The sequence below is a fragment of the Siphateles boraxobius genome, unplaced genomic scaffold (assembly GCF_051911475.1).
Source record: "Siphateles boraxobius isolate OS27281-9 unplaced genomic scaffold, OSU_SipBor_1 24, whole genome shotgun sequence".
Lineage (NCBI taxonomy): Eukaryota > Metazoa > Chordata > Actinopteri > Cypriniformes > Leuciscidae > Siphateles > Siphateles boraxobius.
The window spans coordinates 19,196,801-19,220,000 of NW_027508855.1; the positions used below are offsets into that span (position 1 = coordinate 19,196,801).

Below are 23,200 nucleotides of genomic sequence, written 5' to 3' on the forward strand. Positions count from 1 at the left end.
AATGAAAAACCTTTTTAACCGTAAAATTTTATTTAAAAATGTAAACCAACGGTTGGGTTTGTCCATATTTGACCCAATAGATTGAAACAACCCAACAGTGTTTATAGCTTATTAACGGTACAATAATGAATTAAAACAGCCTATTCTTAATAGAAATCACCATAAATAATTACAAAGCTTTTTAATTTTTGCTGTCATCGTTGTTGAATCATCACATTGAACTCTGAATGTTTTGTGGTCGCAATCTGTAACATGAAAATATGCCGTTGTTTCCTTAAATTGACTTTTAAAAATACTTTAATTGGCATGTGAACCTGTTCGTATATTTTTTTGTATGTAGATTTTATGTTTGTTTTTACAGAGTTGGCTATTCAATTTTTGACTTTAGATATGTTCAATCTATATAGCCAATTTATTTATAAGCTCATGCTAATTATGTATTCAATCTATTTGTAATTGCCCTCAGCAGCACATGGTGTCTGTGTGTGTGTGTGTGGGGTGTTGTGGGGTGTTGTAGGCGGTTCCGCTGTGACCCAACAGCACCAATAGCATCACACGGAGTTGAGGAGAATGACGCGCGCGGACTCCTCAAGAGGAGCAGGGCTCGTGAACGCGATCAGTGAGAGAAGAGCTCGCGCCGGTCACAGCTCACGCGCGCGGCCACTGGATTACCGGAGGACCTGACGGTTTCAAGAAACAGGCGTCGTTTCTCTGCTGTAGGCAGCCTACTCTACACGTATAAAAAGAAAAGGCAGTTTACTTTTAGTTTCTATCTCGTCACGGTCCGTGTGCAGCAGAAGTCTGGATCTGCTTCTTCACTTCTTCTGGACTTCGCGACAGGTCCGAGATCAGCCGAGTCATCGAGATGCTGGACGGAATCAAGATTGAAGATCAGTTCAGGACTGGAGCAGAGTCTCTGGCACTGATGCTCGGTGAGAAACTAACACTTTACTTTACATGTGTCTGTGTTAACGCTACTTTACATCTGAAGTGTCACTCGGTCGTTTCAGAGAGACGCCTGAACTAAACTAAAGTAAATATATTGGTGACACTTTACATTAGGGTCTCATTTAACATGAACTAACTATATGAGCAATGCATTTTAGCACATTAATCTGTTAACTTTAAGCTATATGGCTATTGTTCATGTCAGTTCATCCTAGTTGCATTAACTAGCCTAATGTTAACAAACACAACTTTGGATTTTAAACATTTAATAAAAGTTGAAATTAACATTGATAGGCTAAGTTCACTCATAAAAATGCTGGGTTGTTTCAACTGTCAAATATTGAAAAATCCAACCGTTGGTTTACATTCTTAAATTAATTTTTTTAACCCAACCTTTGGTTTACATTTTTAAACCCAACCGTTGTTTTTTTATTTTTTTATTTTTTATTACATTTTTAAACCTAACGGTCGGGTTTGTCCATATTTGACATATTTTAGAGTGTAGTCTAAGATTAATAAATGCTGTAAAAGTTTTGTTCATTGTTAATTAATATGTCAAGAAATGAAACCTAATTTTAAAGTGTTACCAAAATATTATTAAATATGACACCAATTAGGCAACATTTTTGTGCACCTTTTCACGTTTTTACAGCGCTTTTCCATAGGCTGCAATTAAAAACGATAGACATAGCTACTATATATGTTTGCATAATTAACTTGTTAACTACTATAGTAGGTATAACAATAACGAGCTGTAAAAAAAGAGCTTCTCAAAATAATTAAATATGTTCGTCGTAGAAGTAAATGGCTACTAATGTAAAATGTATTCGTTTTAATCAGCTTGTTGTTGATATTGCACCTAAAAAACAACTGCTTTCATATCTATTGGAAACATTGATCATGCTTCCATGGATAAAGGATTTTTTTGTTGTCTTCATTTTATTGTAAACAAAAAAATTGTATTAAATAATAGCGCAGAAAATATAACAAATGTTTAGGTTAATGTTGCAACGACAGTCAGTCAGAATTACCAAATTGTTTTGTCAGATAACATCGAAATTAACTGGTTACATATTTAATATTCCAGTAAAACATCAGCCAATTTGGCATAATATATTTTAATACGTTTAATTTTTTTTAAATAGCTTACAATTCAGTATAGGCTATTACATTACATTTCTGAATCAACCTGATTACATTAGTTTACCCCAACTAAACAGGCCTACTTTTTAAAGATTTTGAACTGCGTAAGAACTGCGGGATTTAGATTTTATTATGGAAACAATATTTTTTTTATTGTAAGCGAGTTCTTAATGTAGCCTATGTGGCATGTTTGAGTGTGTGTGTGTGATGCATATTGCTCGTGCGTTGCAGGTTCAGATTGCGCGCATCCGAGTGTGTGTGAAGGATGTCACAGACCCATCTCTGACCGCTTCCTCCTGCGCGTGAACGACTGCTCGTGGCACGAGGAGTGTGTGCAGTGCTCGGTGTGTCAGCAGCCTCTCACCATGAGCTGCTACTCCAGAGACCAGAAACTCTACTGCAAACACGACTACCAACAGTAAGAGCTCGTTCATGATTCATCTCGTGGCATGTAGAGTTTGTGTCTTCTGCCGCGCGACGTTTTCTCCAAAGGAGCGTCGCAATATCAGTTCGTGTGTGTGTGTGTGTGTTCAAAAAGGGAATATTTCGACGCGATTATTTTTTGTTTTTGTTTTAATACAACATGGTTTTTCCCATGGTTTTTAAGGATGGGCTATATCATAAATTATTTATATTTCGATATTATCAATTTATTTGTTTTAGCAAATAACGACAACGGCTATTGGAACAAGAGAGCCTACTTATTTTTGTTGTTATTATCAAATTGTTGTTGTTATTATGATTCATCATAGTTATTATTAGGGCCTATTATATCTGTGTGTATATTGTAAAAGCAATTGGCTACTTAAATCATAAAATATCTAAGGCTAATTTGAACGTTAAAGCACAGTAAAGAAATAAGTCGAACTAAACGTGAGAATTTGGCCACGATAATTAAAATAAAATGAACGCGAATAAATGAGTAAAATGCATAATAATCTTGTTCTTATGGCCGTTGATGTGTCCGCTCATAAATCACAGAGCTTGTCATACAGTTGTTCAGTGAATGGCCATTATACTCGCTTGCTCTTTATGCTTGGCAACAGGTTGTTCTAGCTTTTTTTGTCCAATTCCTTTTCAAGACCTTTTCTTCAGTCATCGCGACATTATCGCTTTCAGTCTGACGTCACGCGTCTCGTTCAGTCTGACGTCACGCGTTCAGTTTGACAGCTAGCAGTTTTTTTTTAAATAAGGTCTTATAAGCAAATAAAACTATTTCTGTGTCTTCATGGGTTTATTTAATGTGGTTTAATAATTAAAGTTTTTACCATTGGCCTATATATCATTGCTTTTGAATGATATGTAGCTTATGATAATTTTAGCCTAGACATTTAGTGTCTTTTAAATTATTTCTAAGAGTGTTAAATACATTTTATAGATAGATAAATTCACTCTAGACAAAGTTTACACAGAGATAGTTGTAACACATTTGAAGCATTATATGTAGGCTATTTGTGTCTTTCACTTATCAGACCCCCAACTGTGTGAAGTGGCTTTAATTGCATGTTATGTGTCTCTTTCAAAGTAGTATCTATAAAGCAGTGATGAGGTACTTAGTGCTCTTAATTCACACCCGGCACTGCTTTTTACGGCTCTCTTTTAAAAGAGATTAACAAGCAAAGCCACAGAACGCAGAACACACTAACACACTAACACACACACACACACACACACACACACACACACACACACACACACACACACACACTAACACACACACACACACACACACACACACACACACACACACACACACACACACACACCTCCATGTTTAACTCGCTCTAATTGACAGACACGCTTGTAATGAGTCGAACAGTAAAGCTCACGTAGAGATGTCTAGATTAACTCATCCAGTCGGCTGGGAATAATAATAAATCTGCAAATATTACATTGCATTGTTTATGTTGTGGTGTTAGGTTTTTTAAGTGATAAAACAATAGTATTTGGACTCTCCGTGGTTGTCAAATGTTAGTTGAATGTTCGTATTGTGAAGTGTTTTGTGTGTGTTATACTGTCCACAGCACTGCGGATGCACATATATTCCTCTAGTTTGAGGGTATAGACTGTGATGTAATGATTTTCAAATGAGGAAACATCCTCAGAATATCACTCTACTCATGCATGGATCATGATGTTTGTAGCTTAAGCATGAACTCAAGCCCAGGGGCCCCTTAAGTGCAAGGTATGTTGTAAATGTTGGAGGGAACATTTTCTAGTTATGTTATTGGGAGAGAAAGTGGTTTTTCTGCCATCAAGCATTTAGATGTGATAGCTGGAATGTGCTGTTTCATGTTGATTTCACACCAGGCTCATGACATAAGGCATGCTCAAAGTTTTAGTTTAAAGGCATATTTTGTTTCTATAATATCCAAGATCATAGCAATTCTGGATCTAGTCAGCGCTGCTGATTCTATAGAAGCTTCTTTTCAGTAAAGCATGGAAATCCAGTATATTTAAAGACAATATGCTCTTTTCCCCAAAAAAATTTATTATAATTTCTGTACTTTTGATTCGTTTGTGGGTTTTTGGCATGTTCCTATTATACTGCATACATATAAATGTTGAAATATTGGCGTGTATATATTTTATAATTATAATTTAATAATATATATATCCAATATCCTGATTGATAAAAATGTAATATAATGTAGAATATGTATAACATAATCATATATATATATATGATTTTGATCGGACAATATGGTGATACAGTAGTATGCTTTATTTCAATTTATTATAGTTTCTATACATTTGATTTCTTTGTGGGGTTGTTGCATGTTTTCTGTAAAACGTTTTATTGATATTGGTATTGCGATATTCTGCTTGCACAATTTGGTTTTTACTAGAAATGCTCAAAAGAGCAAGTTTTCCATAAAGTTTGACATGGCTGAATCCCAAACCCAAAGAGGCTATAAACAGTGCTATAGACGTCTGCTTATGAGAGAGAAATATCTGCCACTTAAAACCACTGGTGGACCCGTAAGAAACATACACACAAACACAAGGTTTCTTTCAGAACTCTTTAATGACTTTGACTTCCATGCTCAATTCATTAAACAATTTTGGAGCGTCAATGTTTTGGGTCAGGTCTAGCTGTAGTGTTTTGTTCTGAGACACGGAGAGCAGGAATTCCTGAGATCCTGAACCCTGATCTTCATAACGCAGCTCTTTCCTCGGTCTATGTTTGGATTCTGATGCACAGAGAAATATCTCCGATTACAGAAACAACAAACATGCTTATTAGCCCTTCAGAAATGATGTGGGAATTAGACGTGTGGTTCTCTATAGCCTGTTCCATCAGTGGCCCCTAAAAGTCACAATTTAAAAACTCAATGTCATTGTATTAACAAAATACCAAACACATTCTGCACAATCATTTAACTTCACTTTTCTTCCTCAGTTTTGCCCAATTAGTTTTAATAAGCTGGCGTGGCAGTGATTTTTTTTTTTTTTTAAGTGGATAGATGTAAGGTTCAGGAACCTGTTGACAATTTGTTTTTAATTTAATTTAATTGCAACGACATTCATTAATTGTGTCCAGAGGGCTGGATTTCAGTGTTTAAAACATTACATAATCCGTAGATGTATTTATGCATGCAATTAAAATGATATCATCTGATGTGGTTCAGCATATTTTATATGTTCAAAAATCATATTTCTGTTATATTTGTGTCATTTGTTTTGTTTGCAGGCAGATTCCTGTTGTGCATACTTATACAAATACTTATCATACAAATATTTACATGATCCGGGCTGTTCAATGAAAATCAGTTTAAATATTGGAGAAAACACAATGCTCTTTTGCACAATAAAAACATTCAATTCAGAAGGTGTAACAAATAATATAGACAATCCTCATCATGTGTTAAAGAAACATTATACACCAGATAAATAATTTAAATTTAAATATTATCCGTATTATCTTTATGATTATCCAAACGGTTGTACAAGCGTTTTATTGATTTATTAAATGCAGATATGACTTGATGCAGGGTAATTAACAGATCAATAAACATTGAATAATGTCATGTTTTAAGGATTGTGCTTGATTACCACATATGCCTTATTCTTTTGAGCTCTTTATAGAGGAACAGGTCATGTGGTGAGAGCAGAGGCTAATGCACGAACAATAGTAAAAAAAAAACTGATTATTTTTTTTGGAGCAGATAAACTGCAAAATTGCAAACAAAGCATGATTCTGCAGTGTCCTAAAAATGGGATAATAGATGTGTCTGACTCTGAGCTGAGGGTGTGTTTTCTCCTCTGGCTCATCGCGTGTGTGTGTGAGATCGTTCACTCTGTACACTGTGGCCTCCTTTGAGAGAGTGTGAGACACACACACACACACACACACACACACACACACACACACACACACACACACACACACACACACACACACACACACACACACACACACACACACACACACACACAGAGAGTTGGGTTTCCATGTTTTATGAGGACTTTCCATGATAGACAATAATGATTTTTATATTGTATATAGACTGTATATTCCATTCTCTAACCCTAAACCTACCATCACAAAAAAGATTCTGTATTTTTACATTTTCAAAAAATATCACTTATGTGATTTTATAAGATGCAGACACACACACACACACACACACACACACACACACACACACACACACACACACACACACACACACACACACACACACACAGACACAGACACAGACACAGACACACACACACACACACACACCCTTTCTTTCTTTCTTGGGGCTGACTTAAGATGCAGTATTTTTACATTTACATACAAATTCATATAATATTAATTCATTTATACAGTTGTTTTATTTTTGTATAACTTATTTATATTTGATCTATATCCCATGGCTAACTAAAACACTTTAATATATATATATATATATATATATATATAATAGCATATCATATAATTTTGACCTAAGGATGAATGTGAGTCTCTGATTATTGATGTTAGATTTGTATTTTTCATATTGCTCCATAACATTGTGAATTACATGTTTTCCCCATAATCTGTCTGATGTTTGTGTTCTGTCAGTAGTGCTGGTTGTAGACTAATGTTCATTAAGAACCAGATTTCATCAACTAAAGGACTTTTTCTAAAGGAGTTTTGAGGTTCTGTTTCCCTTGTTTTCTTTTGTAAATGATTTGTGGATATTACCAGTGGCTGTATGGTTCTGTACTTGGGATGCTTCTGGAAGTTTTTGCACGATTCTCTTTCGAGTTGTTTCTCTGTGTCTGTGGTTTTCTGGTTGGGAATGCCTGTTGAAACATCACCTCTCGGCTCTTCTGTCACCCAGCTGTGAGGAGAGGTTGGCACGGCTCTGTTAAGTGCTTCCACCCAGGTGCTGTGTACCTGCAGGCCTGCTCTCGCACCCCCGTCTCACATTCTGCCCGTGCCTGAGGAGCGGGGCGCAGAGAGAAAGACTCTCAGGATCATGTGAGAGTCCACAGACATGCAGAAACACACGCCATCTCAATCTGACACGTCTCACACCGGCACATTCCCCATGATGCCGCAGTGCACAGAGACGTACAGCTTTTGCAACACATTTTTACCACTTCCATGAGATCTCTTTAATATATATATATATATATATATATATATATATATATGTGTATGTATATATATATATATATATAACTAATTTTAGGTAATGTATTTTGACTACTTTTATATTACTTTTTTATATAATAAAACATAGATGATAATGAAAGAACTGCATGGGATTGATGAAAAGATAATAATTAATTAAATTATAAAAATATCAAAATAAAATGAATATCTTTTAAAATAATTAAGAAAGTAAAAAATAATAATTACTGAGCACCAATAAATTCTGAATTATTTATTACCAATATGTAGTCATGTAATCAATAAAATTACTGTAATCTGATTATGAGCATTTTTAAATGAAATGTAATCTAATTATAGGTAGGCCTACTCATTTTTTGGATTCTGAATTACAGATTGCCTTCTATATTTATGCAATTAAAATGTATACAAATTAACATAAATATAAAAAATATATATAAATAAATGTATACACGTGTGTAGATACTGAATATATATATGTATGTGTGTATGTATGTATGTATGTATGTATGTATGTATATATATATATATATATATATACACACACACACACATTTTTAATAATTAGAGGACTATTATATAATAATTAGGTCAATTATTAATTATTACCTAACTTTTAAATACTATTTTTAAATAGAATCAAACATTTCTGATCAAATTCTCCCCAGAACAAATAGTCCGAGCTGCTATTATCCACATTATCCACGTTCATTTTCTACCTTTTATGTCTCTTTTGTATCTTTTACTATTCTAAAGGAATTTTGTGAGAAACTCTATGACAAAGTTGACGTATCTGAGGGCTCCAGTTTGCTGAGTTCTGAAAGAGCGACAGTTTGAGCAATACCTTTTCCCTTGCAGGCCCCCGATCCCCGAACGCACCACCCAGATTCCCTCTGTCTTTCTTCTGGTCTCTTCTTCCTATAATGGGATTAGCAGTATGACCCCCGCGTTTCCGCCCCGGCTGTAGAGTTGAGCTCCACACTTTTATCACTGACTGTGACACTGAGCTCCCCTGTCGCTTTGTGCCCACCGGAAGCCTGTTCCCTAATCCACTTATTCTTGTGGAGAATGAAGGAAAAGAGTGAGAGGATGGAACAATATGGAATGGAAGAGGAGGGACTCTGGAAAAGACCCCCTGCGACTCTGTTCTTAAACCAAACAAGAGAACATGAGATTGATATTATGAGGCTTTAGACGCACACATGTGTGCTTAAGTTGCCTTTTGTTTTTCAGCACTGGCCACAGATTTATTGTGCAGTTGTTTTGCATAATGAGCTCTGAACGGTATAATTGAAAGTTGTCCCAAGCAAACGATTTGCTACATAGTTTTATAGTTGCTGGTTTTATGTCTCTTGTATAGCTCTGTGCTCACTTTGTGCTTGCATTAGGAAATAATTTCCACATTCTTATTTAACAATTAATTTGTGTATTAAACACATTTATATAATATTTATTCATTTAACTATTTTGTTTATTTATATAACATTTATTAGTTAGGCCTAGTTAGTAGCCATGCAAGTCCTGATCACCCTTTATTTATTTATTTAACAATTATGTTTGTTTAACATTTTATGGAAAATGTATTTATTTATTTAACGGTTTTATTTATTTACTTCATTAGTTAGTAGCCATACAAGTCAGGGTTCTGATCACCATTTATTTATTTAACGATTTTGTTTATTTATTTACTTGCTTGCTTCATTAGTTAGTAGCCATTCAAGTCAGGGTTCTGGTCACCTTGTATTTATTTATTTATTTATTTAACATTTCTGTATAATATTTACTTCATTAGATAGTTGCCATACAGGGTTCTGATCAACATTATTTTGTGATAATCGTGCAATCTGTTACATATTGTTGTTCTAGCGACTTATTACTGCACATATTGTGCATTGTTGTAAACACCATATTTTTCCATCTAAAGATTACCAAGGCTTTACAAAAGCCTCCGAAAAGAGTTTAAAACAAACATTAAGAGATGTTTTAATTAGTGCACAAAAGATTGTCCCATGCAACTGCTAAAACCCCCCCGAAAAATTACTTTTTTTATGACTATGAATTTTCAGATGCTTCACCGTGTGAGTTTTATTAAGAATATTGGTATTCATTGGTTCAGTTTAATCAACCAGAACCTGTATTAGGCCTATACATGATCGGTCATTAGGATGCATCTCAGTGTTGCTTTGCTGTCCTCCTGTCCTGCATAGAAAATCGATCTCAGAGCAGAACTGATTCCAGCATCCACTGTCCTTTATTTACTCCGCCAGCTGTTGTTGGTCGTCTGTTAAACAGATGGAGTGAGGCGAGACACTTTATCTCCATCAGGTGCACAACAGCCTGTTTCGACCTCCAGTGGGTCAGAACTAATGTGGGGGTGACAGGTGGTGTGCAGGACACCGATCCGAACCCCATTCCTTTACACCTCAACCGTCCCGTCTCACAACAGACGAGATTTCAACATGACAGAACAAATCAGGCCAGGTTTTCACCAAGCGCCAACCTTCCTGTCTCTCTCTTGAATTCAACACGGAAGTGACTTAAACTGCAATTCACCGACTGGTGGCTAGAGACAGGCTATCCATGCCATGTTAAAATGCCCAACTTTACAGCCGAAAAAAAAATGTTTACAGCCTGGTGCAAAAAGTGGTTTTAGTCTATAAAGCTAATTTTGCCCTTCATGACAACTGTGAGGGAGGTACATTTTTTAATAACTCATCCGTTTAAATTATATTAAGCCTCAAAGTTCTGCATAATCAAGGGTGTGGCCACTTGAGTGACAGGTGGATTGCCGCTGATGTCACTGCTAGCAGTTGGTCTGCTGTCTGTGAGCGTCACGTCACCTCAGCTAATCCGCCTCTTTGCCTCTTTTTTCGGTTATCCGGGAGTGACGCGTTGCCAAGATGGCGACGGCCGGCTCTGCCCACTGTGGGCATAATTTTCTACAGTCTGGTTTTCACGAGTCTGTCTCACCAAAGTGCAGCAGTATATTCACCTGTTTCAGTATACGTGATGTTTCCTGCTCATCAGACCATAATTAGCACTGACCAAATTATTATACACTAGTGTTCAAAAGTTTGGGGTCAGTAAAATGTTGGAATGTTTTTGAAAGAAGTCTCTTCTGCTCACCAAGGCGGCATTTATTTTATCAAAAATACAGTAAAAAAAACATTTATTGTGAAATATTATTACAATTTAAAAGAACTGGTTTCTATGTGAATATATTGTAAAATATAATTTATCCCTGTGATCAAAGCTGAATTTTCAGCATCATTACTCCAGTCTTCAGTGTCACATGATCCTTCAGAAATCACTCTAATATGATGATTTGATGCTCAAGAAACATGAAAATGCTCAAGAAACATTGTCGAAAACGGCTTCATATTTTATTGGAAACCGTAATACATGTTTGTTTTTTATTCTTTGATGACTATAACAGCATTCATTATAAATCTTTTGTAAGATTATTAATGTCTTTACTGACTTGTATTACAAACCAAACCTTTCAGTGGTGAATCAAATCCAATGATCAACGTTTTCTGTTTATATTATTTTTGAATTCATCACCAATTACTTTGGCTCATTGTTCACAAATATAGTGGATGAATGGAAGACATTGTGTGACTGAAACAAATGAATACTAATACATTTAAATATTTTAAGAACATTTTTGTTATACTACCACTTCAATGTCCACTGCCTTAAAACTTTCAACTTTTAACACGCCTTTTATTTAAGTAGTTATAGTAAAAAATGATCGCCTTTTATCTGATTTGAATATTCTGATGTAAGGAAAGGTAAAAGAGTATCTTCTCCAATCAGTGGGAATATCTTAAGCCGTTTAAAAACAAGTCTTTTTATGCCTTCTGTTTAAACTCTTCATAACTCTCCTGCAAATGAGGAGGCAAGCAGGGGCGTCACGTTGTAAAAACCAAGAGCTCAGTTTTATTAGAAACCGCAAGATCTGCTGTGCTCCCTGTCTATCAAAGGGATCAGGGCCGTGTATCCAGGTGTAAATCCAGGATCCCGGGCACAGCGGGCCACCAAGACCTCGAAACATGCTTCAGCTCCTGTGAGTTTGTGGAGACGAGTAAGTAAACCGCGGCCGTACAGAGGCTGCAAAAACAACACTCGGTGGGAAGTGCTCTCCGGATTGTGTTTCATGCCTCCCGTGCAAAGACCCACGCGATACTTTCCTCTCCTCCCTCGCGCCGATGCTCCTTCAGCTCAAGGTGATTTGTAATCTGGTTTTCCTGACCCTGAAGGAGCTTCAAACAGAACAATCTTGGCCGGGGTAGGAGGGTTTGGGATGCTTGGAGGTGATGACAGCCGGCAGTGTGCCGAACTTTAAACTTCTCCATCCACACTCAGCATACCTTAAAGTCCTATTTGTACTCTATTTAATTTAGTTTCTGTCTTGGTGAAACAGTTGAGATATTGGAAATATACCATGGAGCGTATTGTTCCTTCTTTTTTTGTCACAGAATATGCCGTTTAATTCACTGTGCACTCTTACAAATAAAGGTTATTTTAATGGAATTGATGGTTCCATGAAGAACCTTTACCTTTCAATTCCACTAAAGGTTCTTTATAGTGGAAAAAGGTTGTTTGGGTTATTAAAATGTTCTTTACACTGAGAAAAAATGGTTATTTTAAAGACCCCCCTGTGGTGAAAATCTAGCTTTTAATGTTGTTCATATGTCTATGTGGTGTTTTTAATATGCTTTAAGGTAAACCATGTGTAAATTCGTAAGTCGACAGCATTGCTGAATATTTTCTCCTTAAAACTGCAGTGAACCAAAACAGTCTCAAAAACACGGTTTGAAATCGCTCGTGTTTCTGACGTCACAAAGTACCATGTAACCAATCAGATCAACGTGTGATGATCACTGAGTTGATCTCTGAGCTGAGTGAGTGAGTGGAGGCGGGGCTCATTTGCATATTCATAGAACCACATATACTATATCAGGCAAGGGTGTCGAGTTAGGCCTACATTTCAAGCTATTTTAAGGCATGAAGAATTTTTTTTTCAAGGAAAAACTTTTAAATATGTAATTTTGGTGTTCAAAGATGAGTATTAAAGGATAAAACTATTGACTACTGGGGGAATTTAAGAATGTTCTCTGAAAGGTTATTTGGGGAACCAAAAACGTGGCATTGTTTTTTCTATGGCATTGCTGTGAAAACTCCTTGCTTTTAAGAGTGTAAATTAATTTGAACTGTTTTTCAGATGTTTCCTCTGAGAAAAAGAGCTCCGTAATCTCATACGCGTCTCGTCTAGAGTTCCAGAATAGAACAATGTCTCAAACTTTGCTCAGATTCTGCAGTCAAAAGTCAGAGATTTCAGTTTGAACTTAAAAATGTCTAGTTTGTGTTTCTCATTTCTCATTCAGTCCATTTTAGGAGCAACATCTGAGATAAACCACTAAATGCCAATTCAAAGAAACTGGTGCATGTGTGTTAACTTCTAGGCCAAAGCTCCATTGTTTTTTTTCTGCATTTACAAGATTCTCAAATCTAGTTTCACATTACAAAATGTTACATTATTTAACAAAAATTTTCAAAGAATTAAAGATCTTTAATCCAAAGTCCAATTTCCATTTTAAATACCCAGTATCTCCATTTGTGTTTCTGTACACTACTGTTTAAAAGTTCGGGGTCAGTATAACAAAAAAATAAAAAAAATAAAAACTTTAATTTGGAAGGGATGCATTCAGTTGGAAAAAAAGCAACAGTAAAAACATTTATAATTCTGTTATTTTGAACTTTGTAATTACCAAAGAATCCTGGAAATAATGTATCTTGGTTTTCATAAAAATCTAAAGCAGCACAACTGTTTTCAACATGGATAATGATTATAAATGTTTCTTGAGCAGCAAATCATCATATTATACTGATTTCTGAAGGATCATGTGACACTGAAGACTGGAGTAATGATGCTGAAAATTCAGCTTTGATCACAGGAATAAATGACATTTTAACATATAATATGAAAGCATAATAATGTTCCACAATGTAACGGTTTTACGTTTTTTTTTTGTTTGACAAAATAAAGGCAGCCTTGGTGAGCTGAAGCTTTCGAACAGTAGTGTACACTGTGTAAACTGAATATACTGAAAGACTGTGTTGATACTAGGCACCAAGACTAAGTGATATGAGACTAGCGTGAGATCGGTGGGCTTATCTTCTCTTTGTATGCTCTGTGATTCATTGTCATGCTCCATGACTGCTGTTGCACAAGCTTCGAGGGTGAATCTTGTTAATTTAGGACCTTTTGGCACACTCTCCTCCTGTTCTCCGTGACCTTACAACACCTCGCAGTGTGAGGGGTTTGCCTGGTACCGGCTCAAAGTAGGGCATGTCTTCCCCCTCAGCGGCCTAGAAATAGCCTGTAACTTCCCTCTGCTAAATTTGAAGGTTGTGCGTCAAAACTGATACATGCAATCGAAAGTGAGTGGACTTTTTTGACACCAGCCCACTCCTGAGTAAACTCTTTAACCATTGCTACAGAACTCTTTAAAAGTGTGGACAGGATATAGGTGACTTCACTAAAGGGTTCCGGGTGTGTTAAGGGTTAACCTGCTTTTCTTTTTGCACTCAGTGGGTAGAATCAGTATTATGCTGGAATGGACACAATCCTCCATGTTCATAGAAACTTTACATTGTAACTTAAAATCAGGTGTGTCACGCTAGTATGAGATTATATGCTAAAATGTTCTGCTGAGGATACAGTTTATTTGACTTTTAAGGGCATTTGAACACAGTCAATGTCCTGAAAGACATGGTTAGATGCTAGAAGAGAAATTGGCTGCAATTGAAGTGCACCATTCAAGACTGAATTCAAAATTCAATCCTATTCATTTGAAATTGAATTGATGTAGTGAAGAGGATGCAAAATTGCAATTTGAATTTGAATGCAAGGAAGAAGACTGGCAATTGAAATTCAAAGAAATCCATGACTGTATTTTACTCGCAATTGCTGTCCTGCGGCAAAACATGATGACAATTGTGTTTTAGACCAATTGATTTTGAGTGCGACCTGGACACAACACTGAGTAGCGGGATATTTTGCTAATAAAATGATAGTGGCCAAAAAAAAGGGCAAGAACTTTATGATGTCTGCTCTCTCGGTATCATCTTGTGAACTTTTAGTAACTGCTTCTATTGTTCTCATTTGTAAGTCGCTTTGGATAAAAGCGTCAGATAAATGATTCAATGTAAGAAAGATAACTATTAGCATCCACACCAGTGGACGATATCGTTCTGTTTATTTTAAGCGCTTGCTTGTCTGCCGCTTTAAATGCTTGAGCTTGTTGCGGCAGGATTGATTCTGATTGGCTGTCAATGTTTTTATCGTTCATCAGCTTGATAAAATCGTTATTAAAGTGATTCTAATGATATCGTTTCTCTGTGCTTTTGTCGTAAGAGCTGTGGTGTGAACTCTGCTATTCTTTAATATTGAGAAAACGATTTTTAGAACTATATCTTTATCGTTATCTTTATAGTTATCGTCCTTGGTGTGAACGTGTAAGCGGCCCCTGAGTTAATAAATAATGATCTTTGCAACGGAAGTGAATGAATCAAAAACTAACTTTAGCTGGATAATAACTTTATTCTAGAGTGGCTGTAAATCCAAAACAATCTGTTACTGTAATTTCCTATTATCACTGTAAAGCTGCTTTGAAACAGTCTATATTGTTAAAAGCGCTATAGAAATGAAGCTGACTTGAACGGACCTTTAGCCTCAGTGATAATACACATAAACCAAGGGTTTTCCTAATTTAAGGGGGTTTCTTGCAGCAGCTTTCCAGCTCATAAAGTCTTCCTCCCCTAAGGCCGTGACACTTCTCTCCTCAAAGAAACTCATCGCTCTTCAGCCGTGGTGTTGTATCTGCTCGTCCCCAAACCCTGCTGGCAGAGGTCACCCGGGCTCTCCGCCGGCCACGGGCCCTGCTCGGGTTTGTCTCTGCTCGGTAGTGGGTCCAGGCTGGAGGTCCGAGAGAAGAAAGCAATGCAGACTCGCAGCTCGTAACCCGAGCCCCGTTCTAGCCTTCTGCTCCCAGCAGGGGCTTCAGCCTCGCGCTGGACGCAGGAGATGATCGGAGACCTGCCACTGTGCGTGGCGCCTGTGTGATGCTCGGGGGCTGATCTCGGGTCTGTGCGGCACATGGTTTGGGTCAGTTCCTTCCCACTATCTGAACCAGCAGCATCCACATCAAAGCATCTTTAGTTAGGTCATCATCACATGCAGCTCTAGGTATGAAGACAGCCTTGTCATAACGTGATCACTATTTGCAAAAGCATCTTTTCAGTTGTTTCAATTTTGGGCTTTTTTTATAGTGTGTTGTTTCAGACTAGTGGAATGAAAACATCCAAAATACACTTTTATGTGTTTAACTTTATTGCACTTTATCTATTTGTGTCTGTAGATTCCCATTATAATACATTTCTTAAAAGGCTGTGATTTTTTTTGTCCTTTTTTTTTTTAAATTTTCTCTAGAAAACTTCAGCAGCTTTACATACACCAAACTTAACAGTTTTATTCCTATCTAAATCCTTTGATATCTTCAATTCAAATTCATATTTGATGTTATCATCAATTCAATTTTTTCATAACTAACTTTTTTTACACTAACAGATAAAAATGAAAAGGGCTGATATGGTTTTAAAGCTATTGTTATCCAATTTTTGTGTTGACAGGCACTCAAAAGCATTTCTAAAAAGACTATCCTCATTATTACAAACCAGCTAATATTGTCAGGCTTTGGTAATTATCTACACATCATGCTACACATCAATCATCTTTTTCGACTGAATAAACACCACAGCTTTGACAGTGCGGTTGAACTTGCTCCCCAAGACGGATAATTTAGTTTCCTTTTGTTATTGTTTTTATGCTGATACAGTATCCAGTTGCTTCCTTGTCTTGTCTCTCCAAATATTTTCCTTTGACCTTACTGTAGTTCATAGCCCCTGCCCCTCGTGATGTCTGTCCCAGATTTATGCTGTTTATAAATCGTGTGTTCAATAATGCTCCACTCTCAAGCTCCTGCACCTCAGTGCTCTGTATTGCTGTATTCACTCGCTTTTGCAGAACATTTCTTTTGGTTTTTACATTTTTTACATTTTTTAGTTTTAATTAAGTTTCAGTTCTGATGTTAAGTTTGATTCAGCATCCCTTTCAGCGTAAAGACTGTACAAAGTCATCTTACGCACATGTCAGATTTGACGCATGGAATCTCATAAAACCCGTTAAGAACTTGTTCTGGTTGTATTTAAAAAAGAAAATGAAATAAGAAAATAACTGTAGCTAGCTTTAGATAATACAATACTTGTTTATTTATTTATTTGTTTGTTTTAATGACTATCAAAGGGTTAGTTTGCCCATTTAAGACATGAATTTTGTGCAATCCTTACCAGCACTATAGTGCATACACACTGACCCACTCTGTAGTCACCTCCCTGGTCAGAGTTCTGGCCGCTGGAAGTTTTTCAATAAAGTACTCCCGGTTAGTTTCCGGGGCCACAAAACTGTGCGTTTTTACGTGAAAAAATGATTTGTGCTTCAAAGCTTGATTAATTTACCACACAAAAAACACGCCAGTCAAAATTCATACCTCAGTTTTAATCGGCACTATTTTCTATCCATTTCTATCAATCCGCGCTGCTGTCAACGTCAACAGTGCGCACGTTCCGATCAGCTGTTCCATAGTGTTTACACAATCGATTGACAACGACATAAAAAGTATTAAATTAACATTGGTGCGAACTTGTAAATTCCCAGGCTGTGACCACAAGGATGTGCTGGGATCAAAGTTCAGATTCCATAGTTTTCCTGTTTCGAATATAACTATGAGACAGCTTTGGCTGGTTGCCATCGGCTACTCTGCGGGAGCTAAACTATCCAGAATAAAGGATTTTCGTGTGTGTAGTGCTCACTTCAGCGAAGACGATTACATCCCCAACCAACGAGGAAAAGGAAAATTAAAGAGTTTTGCTGTACCAGTTCCACGGGTAAGCTCTATTTACTAACTTATGATCCCATGTCTAAACTGTACGGTAAACAAGCTGATGTTTAGATTCCATTATAAAACACGTGAAAAGATGTCTAATATAAAAACAGTATATAGGGATATTGGTACAATTTGCTGAGAAAACTATTTGATTGAACACACACACAATTGAGGTTTTGTGTTGCAATAAATAACATTTGATTTGATCTTGTGTTTACCAAGGTATGCATATCCCTTTGTCGTTGTGATAAAATTACTTTCATCATCTGTTCCGTCTGACATTGTGCCAAAAATGGTTTCATCATCAGAAGTTTCGCAGTCAGACATGTTGTCAGCGAGTCGTGCTATCAACATCTGATCGGAACGTGCGCACTGTTGACGTACAGCAGCGCGGATTGATAGAAATGGATAGAAAATAGTGCCGATTAAAACTGAGGTATGAATTTTGACCGCTGGTTTTTTGTGTGGTAAATTAATCAAGCTTTGAAATGCAAATAATTTTTTCACGTAAAAACGCACAGTTTTGTGGCCCCGGAAACTAACCGGGAGTACTTTATTGAAAAACTTCCAGCGGCCAGAACTCTGACCAGGGAGGTGACTACAGAGTGGGTCAGTGTGTATAGACTATAGTGCTGGTAAGGATTGCATACAACTTCATGTCTTAAATGGGCGAACTAACCCTTTAAGCACATTTCCCCCCAAAATGCAATGGGGGGAAAAAAACTAGTTTTCAATACTGCAATACCTTCAGTTGTTTTCACATTTATTTATTTTTTTTAATTAAAATATTTTTTCTTAATGTTGATTCTCATTTGCATTTGATTCTCATTACTGTAATTCCACACCTTTTAATGCTTTACAGTAAGAAAAAATACATTAATACAATGATTAATTGTATTATATTACTTTTCTGTACGTCAGTAAGTCTTGCAGTACAGTAATGAGAATTCATAGAGAAAAATGTTTAATTGTCATGAAAATAATGCCACAATGCAATAATTTTAAAGGTCTTAAAAATAGTTTTTTTTTTGTTTGTGTGTGTGTGTGTGTGTGTGTGTGTGTGTGTGTGTGTGTGTGTGTGTGTGTGTTTGTCGGTGTGTTTCGGTGTGTTTTTTGCTGGCAGCACTATGGTGAGAACAGTGACCGTCCCACAGTGAGACGGGTTATAGAGTTGGAGTGTGACCGCATGATATTTTCTTGCCATGCCACATACCAACCGCAGTGTGTCTGCTGAATCACAATTTCAGTCATGCTCGCTCACACTTAGTTTAGCACAAAAGCGGTATATTCCCTGGAAACGAGTTGTAAGAGTTTATCATGTATGATCATTGTTATATTCAATGAATTATTACCATTAATACTAATCAGAGCCTTCTGATTGTCACACTGATAATGCCTATTGCATAGATGTTTATTGGAGTCATTTGTTGGTTTGTTGGTTTTTACTTTTTTATATGCACTTATTATATATGAATATATAACATAATTGTTGTTATTTATATATTATATATTATATACTTTATATATATATATATATATTGCATTGTGACATTATTTGTATGACAATTAAGCTAAGTTTTTGGTAACACTTTCCTTAAAGCCTTAATTTATATTGCATTATAAATGTATTCATAAAGTATTGTATAATGCATTTATATCTTTTCAAAAGTAATCATAACTAAAGATTTCACAGATTCCTTGTTACATCTGGAATTGGTTGTTTGTTGTGTTTTAATGCATAATACTTTCTATTATAATTACGGCTGTAACGATACACCAAACCCACGATTCAGTTCGTATCACGATTTTTGACCTACGATTCGATTCGTATCGCGATTCTATCACGGGGGCAGGGCTTGAGGGGGCGGGGCTTGGGCTGAAAAAAGAGATTTTGAGAGAAAGAAAATATACCGATATTTTTATTAAATAACATTTGGATAAACCTGTATAATCTGAACACCAAAGAACAATAATAACTATGCAAATGATTAAACTAAACTAGGGAGTGTAGGCTTCTGCTTTTGGATTGTTTTCTGTGCTCGAACTAAATTGATTTCGGGATGGTGGCGTAGGATATGAATCTGCATGTTGGACGTGTTGCCGGTCGATTGAGGAAGCTTTTAAAACACTTACGGCAAATTGTGTGGGTCTTGTAGAGTCGAGTGTAGACTACACGATTGCCATCCTTGTTCTCCACCGTGTAGCCGAAATGTTAATGCTGACTGAAATGGATTGGGAGGGTCCGCAATCTCTGGGTTGTTTTCCATGTTTCTTCACGTTCTTCAACTAGCTCGCGTCACATGGAATAGGTCACGACTCACATGATATGTAACATGTAAAAAGACGCTTACAAGTACTTTTTTTTTTTTAAATAGTTGGTTGGGATGAGTCACTGAGTATTTAATTATAGAATATCAAATAGGTTGCGCGATTATTGTCTAAAAAAATCTCCATGTTTTCGGTGCTGATGCGGTGGTGATGCGTTCATGTAACGTAAGGGTGGCACTGCCAAAGCACCTAAAAGCTGACACAAAGAACCAGCAAAAGTAATGATTATGAATATGTGAAATATAGCAAGGAGACGATTTTAGTTGTTTATTAATAAAGTGTTTTCTGTCAGTGTCAGCTGCAAAGATGAAGTTGCGATGCTGACTCGCGATCTTCGCAGTAGTGAACGCGCCAGAGAGAAATGCACTTTTCATATGAAATACATTAGCAGAGAGCAGTCTGTTTTCTTTCTTTTTGAATTGTTCGGTTTAAAAGTAGACATTTCAATATAGATATATTTCTCAGGTCTATAGGCTTATACACTGGGATTCGATTCATATGAGACGAGCTCCAGTTCACGCGCCGGCACCTCCATGTCGTGATTATCTGTCTGCTATACTTACTACTTATTTATTATATCCAGGCAATTGGTTGATTAAACATTTATTAAAATTGAGATACAATTAATACAAAACGAAATTCAATTTAAAGAAAGTCTTTGTGCTTTCTGTTTGAGGTCTCTGAAAGTTTTAGTGCCGCTTCCAGAGAACTGTCACGACATTGTTTTTTCCTCTTAAATGCGAACACGAAAAATAAAACAAAATGAATATTTTATGTTCTGGGGAGAGCCAACCCTTCTTCATCCGGTGGGTAGCGTAGTATTACCTTTGGTTTGTACAGTGTAATTTACAGAATTATAAAAAATATATTTTTTTTTCCCACCTAAAAATTAAAGATGTTTTGTATCGCGTCCGTGTACGCGTGTGCATTTCCCTCATATAAAATATAAAATGCAGGTGTAGACTTATATTTTTGGACATGTACTTGACTTTATTAAGGGAGTAGGCTATGGATATATAAACAGAAGTGTCAATATATTGGTATTAAATGCATTTTCTGAGAATTTATATTTCAAGTTTTGGCTGCAAATTTCACGTCCATAATGCTGAAATTGCCAAATTGTAAATAATTTATCCTCAACTAGTTTTGTGGTGTAGGTCTACGTATTTTATAATGTTAACTTCAAATAATACTAATAGTAATTTAAAGATGTGGTAGCATTGGATCATGATGGGAAGGATAACTCTGGGAGTTGGAAGGGGTATGTTGCGATTCTCCCTTCTCACATCGCGATACCGGTTCGTGGACCTGAGTATCGCGATTTCGATTTTATATTGCGTATCGTTACAGCCCTAATTATAATGTACTGTATTATAACTGTGGTTACAATTAATAATGAAACCATACAATGCATTATAAGGTGCATTACAAGGCATAATTAATGCATTAAAATACTTAAGGCTTAAGTAAAGTGTTAACGATAATTTTTTGTCTTTTAAAATTTACAATGGCTAATCAATTTATAAAACGATATAAATCCGAAGTGTTTAGCACGCATCGGATACTTTCAGCATGAGTGAAATGCAAGTGCCGTAAACATCCTCCGTCACGAGACATTCTTGGCCCGACAGCGAAGCCTCCACAGACTCTCCCCCTCAATGGGGCTTCCGTCCCGACGTCTGGAGCAGGGCAGCGCGGCACTTAAAGTATCCTGGACAAACAGGCGTTTATGGGGGAGATTCATAACTGCTTTAAGGATCAAAGTCTCATTTGACAGAGTGTGTGAGACACAAACGGCAGCCTGTTACGGCACACATTTATGGGGACTTTCTGAGAGGGAGAGCATGTCAAGAGAAACATAACAGTTGTTGAATTAATTAATTATTTTTTATCACCAAGCTAGAAAATTAGAACCAGACTGGAAAGAGAAAGTAAAGGAGAGTAAAAAGTTTTTTCTTTTAGAAATTTACCATAATTCTGTATCTGTATCTGCAGTTTTCATTTCAGTATGCAATGGTATTATTGTAGCACTGTGTAGAAACTAATTGATCACGTATAATTTATTATATTATTTGATATTTGAAGAGAAAGTAAACATTGGACACTAAAGTCTGCCAGTAACTCTGATTGTTTAAATATGTATTGAGCTGTATTTGTGTGGGACGGTGTGTTGTTGTAGTGTCAGATGAGTGCTTCGCTCCAGAGCGCTGAGACTTGACAAGGAAAATTTGTCACCTAGGGCTCATGAGAGGCGGGGTGCTTTATTTCCAAAAGCTAATATTGTGGTTGTGTGTGTGTGTACACTATGACACTGCAGATGGGGGTAATATCAGCTGGTGGGTTTGCAGTCAGTACCCAGGGAGGGGGCGTCAAATCTCAGAGTTAAATCTTCAGGGAGGGTTACACACACACACACACACACACACACACACACACACACACACACACACACACACACACACACACACACACACACACACACACACACACACACACACACACACACACACACACACACACACACACACACACACACCCCTATCATCTGTCAGTCTATCTTTCTATTGTATCTGTTTCTTTTTCTTATAACTTTTATTTTTTTGTCTTTTTGAATTATTTTCTTATCTTTTCTTTTCTTATCTTTTTTCTCTACTTCTTTATGCTCTTCACTCATTTTATCTGTGCTGTGGGCTCCTGCAGGAACCCAAGCAGCCATTTAGCAGTTTTCAGATGACTGAGGCCCTCAGGGAAGCTCTTCCTCTCAGACTCTCTCTTTATTAACTCTCTGCCTCTTTGTGTGTGTGTGTGTGTGTGTGTGTGTGTGTGTGTGTGTGTGTGTGTGTGTGTGTGTGTGTGTGTGTGTGTGTGTGTGTGTGTGTGTGAGAGAGAGTGATTTGGGGGAAAGACATCGGCCCGTCGTGTAACAGTAATTACTCCATTGATATTCCTCTTGCAATAACCCAGCGGTGGCTCATTTGCATAAACTCTGCTCACTAGCAGGGGAGACGAATGCCCGTAATTTCATTCAGACCTCACTGCACGTCTCTGTCTCTCTGTGCCTCTCATCCTCCATGTCTCCAGGATCAGCATGACAAAACTAGAGAAATGAACCTGACTGATGCCTGTGCATCACACTTGACAGTTTACAGCACACAAAAAA

At 36.7% G+C, this 23,200-nt stretch overlaps 1 protein-coding gene across 1 annotated transcript in view; it reads left to right on the forward strand.

Moving 5' to 3' along the window:
* Nucleotides 1-23,200, forward strand: part of lmx1ba (LIM homeobox transcription factor 1, beta a) — a 68,195-nt gene that overhangs the window by 4,429 nt on the left and 40,566 nt on the right. Inside the window, exons 3-4 of the mRNA XM_077241793.1 lie at nucleotides 518-932; nucleotides 2,323-2,509. Of these exons, the coding sequence (XP_077097908.1) occupies nucleotides 866-932; nucleotides 2,323-2,509 (254 nt within the window). The 5' untranslated portion in view covers nucleotides 518-865. The remainder of the gene's footprint in view (nucleotides 1-517; nucleotides 933-2,322; nucleotides 2,510-23,200) is intronic.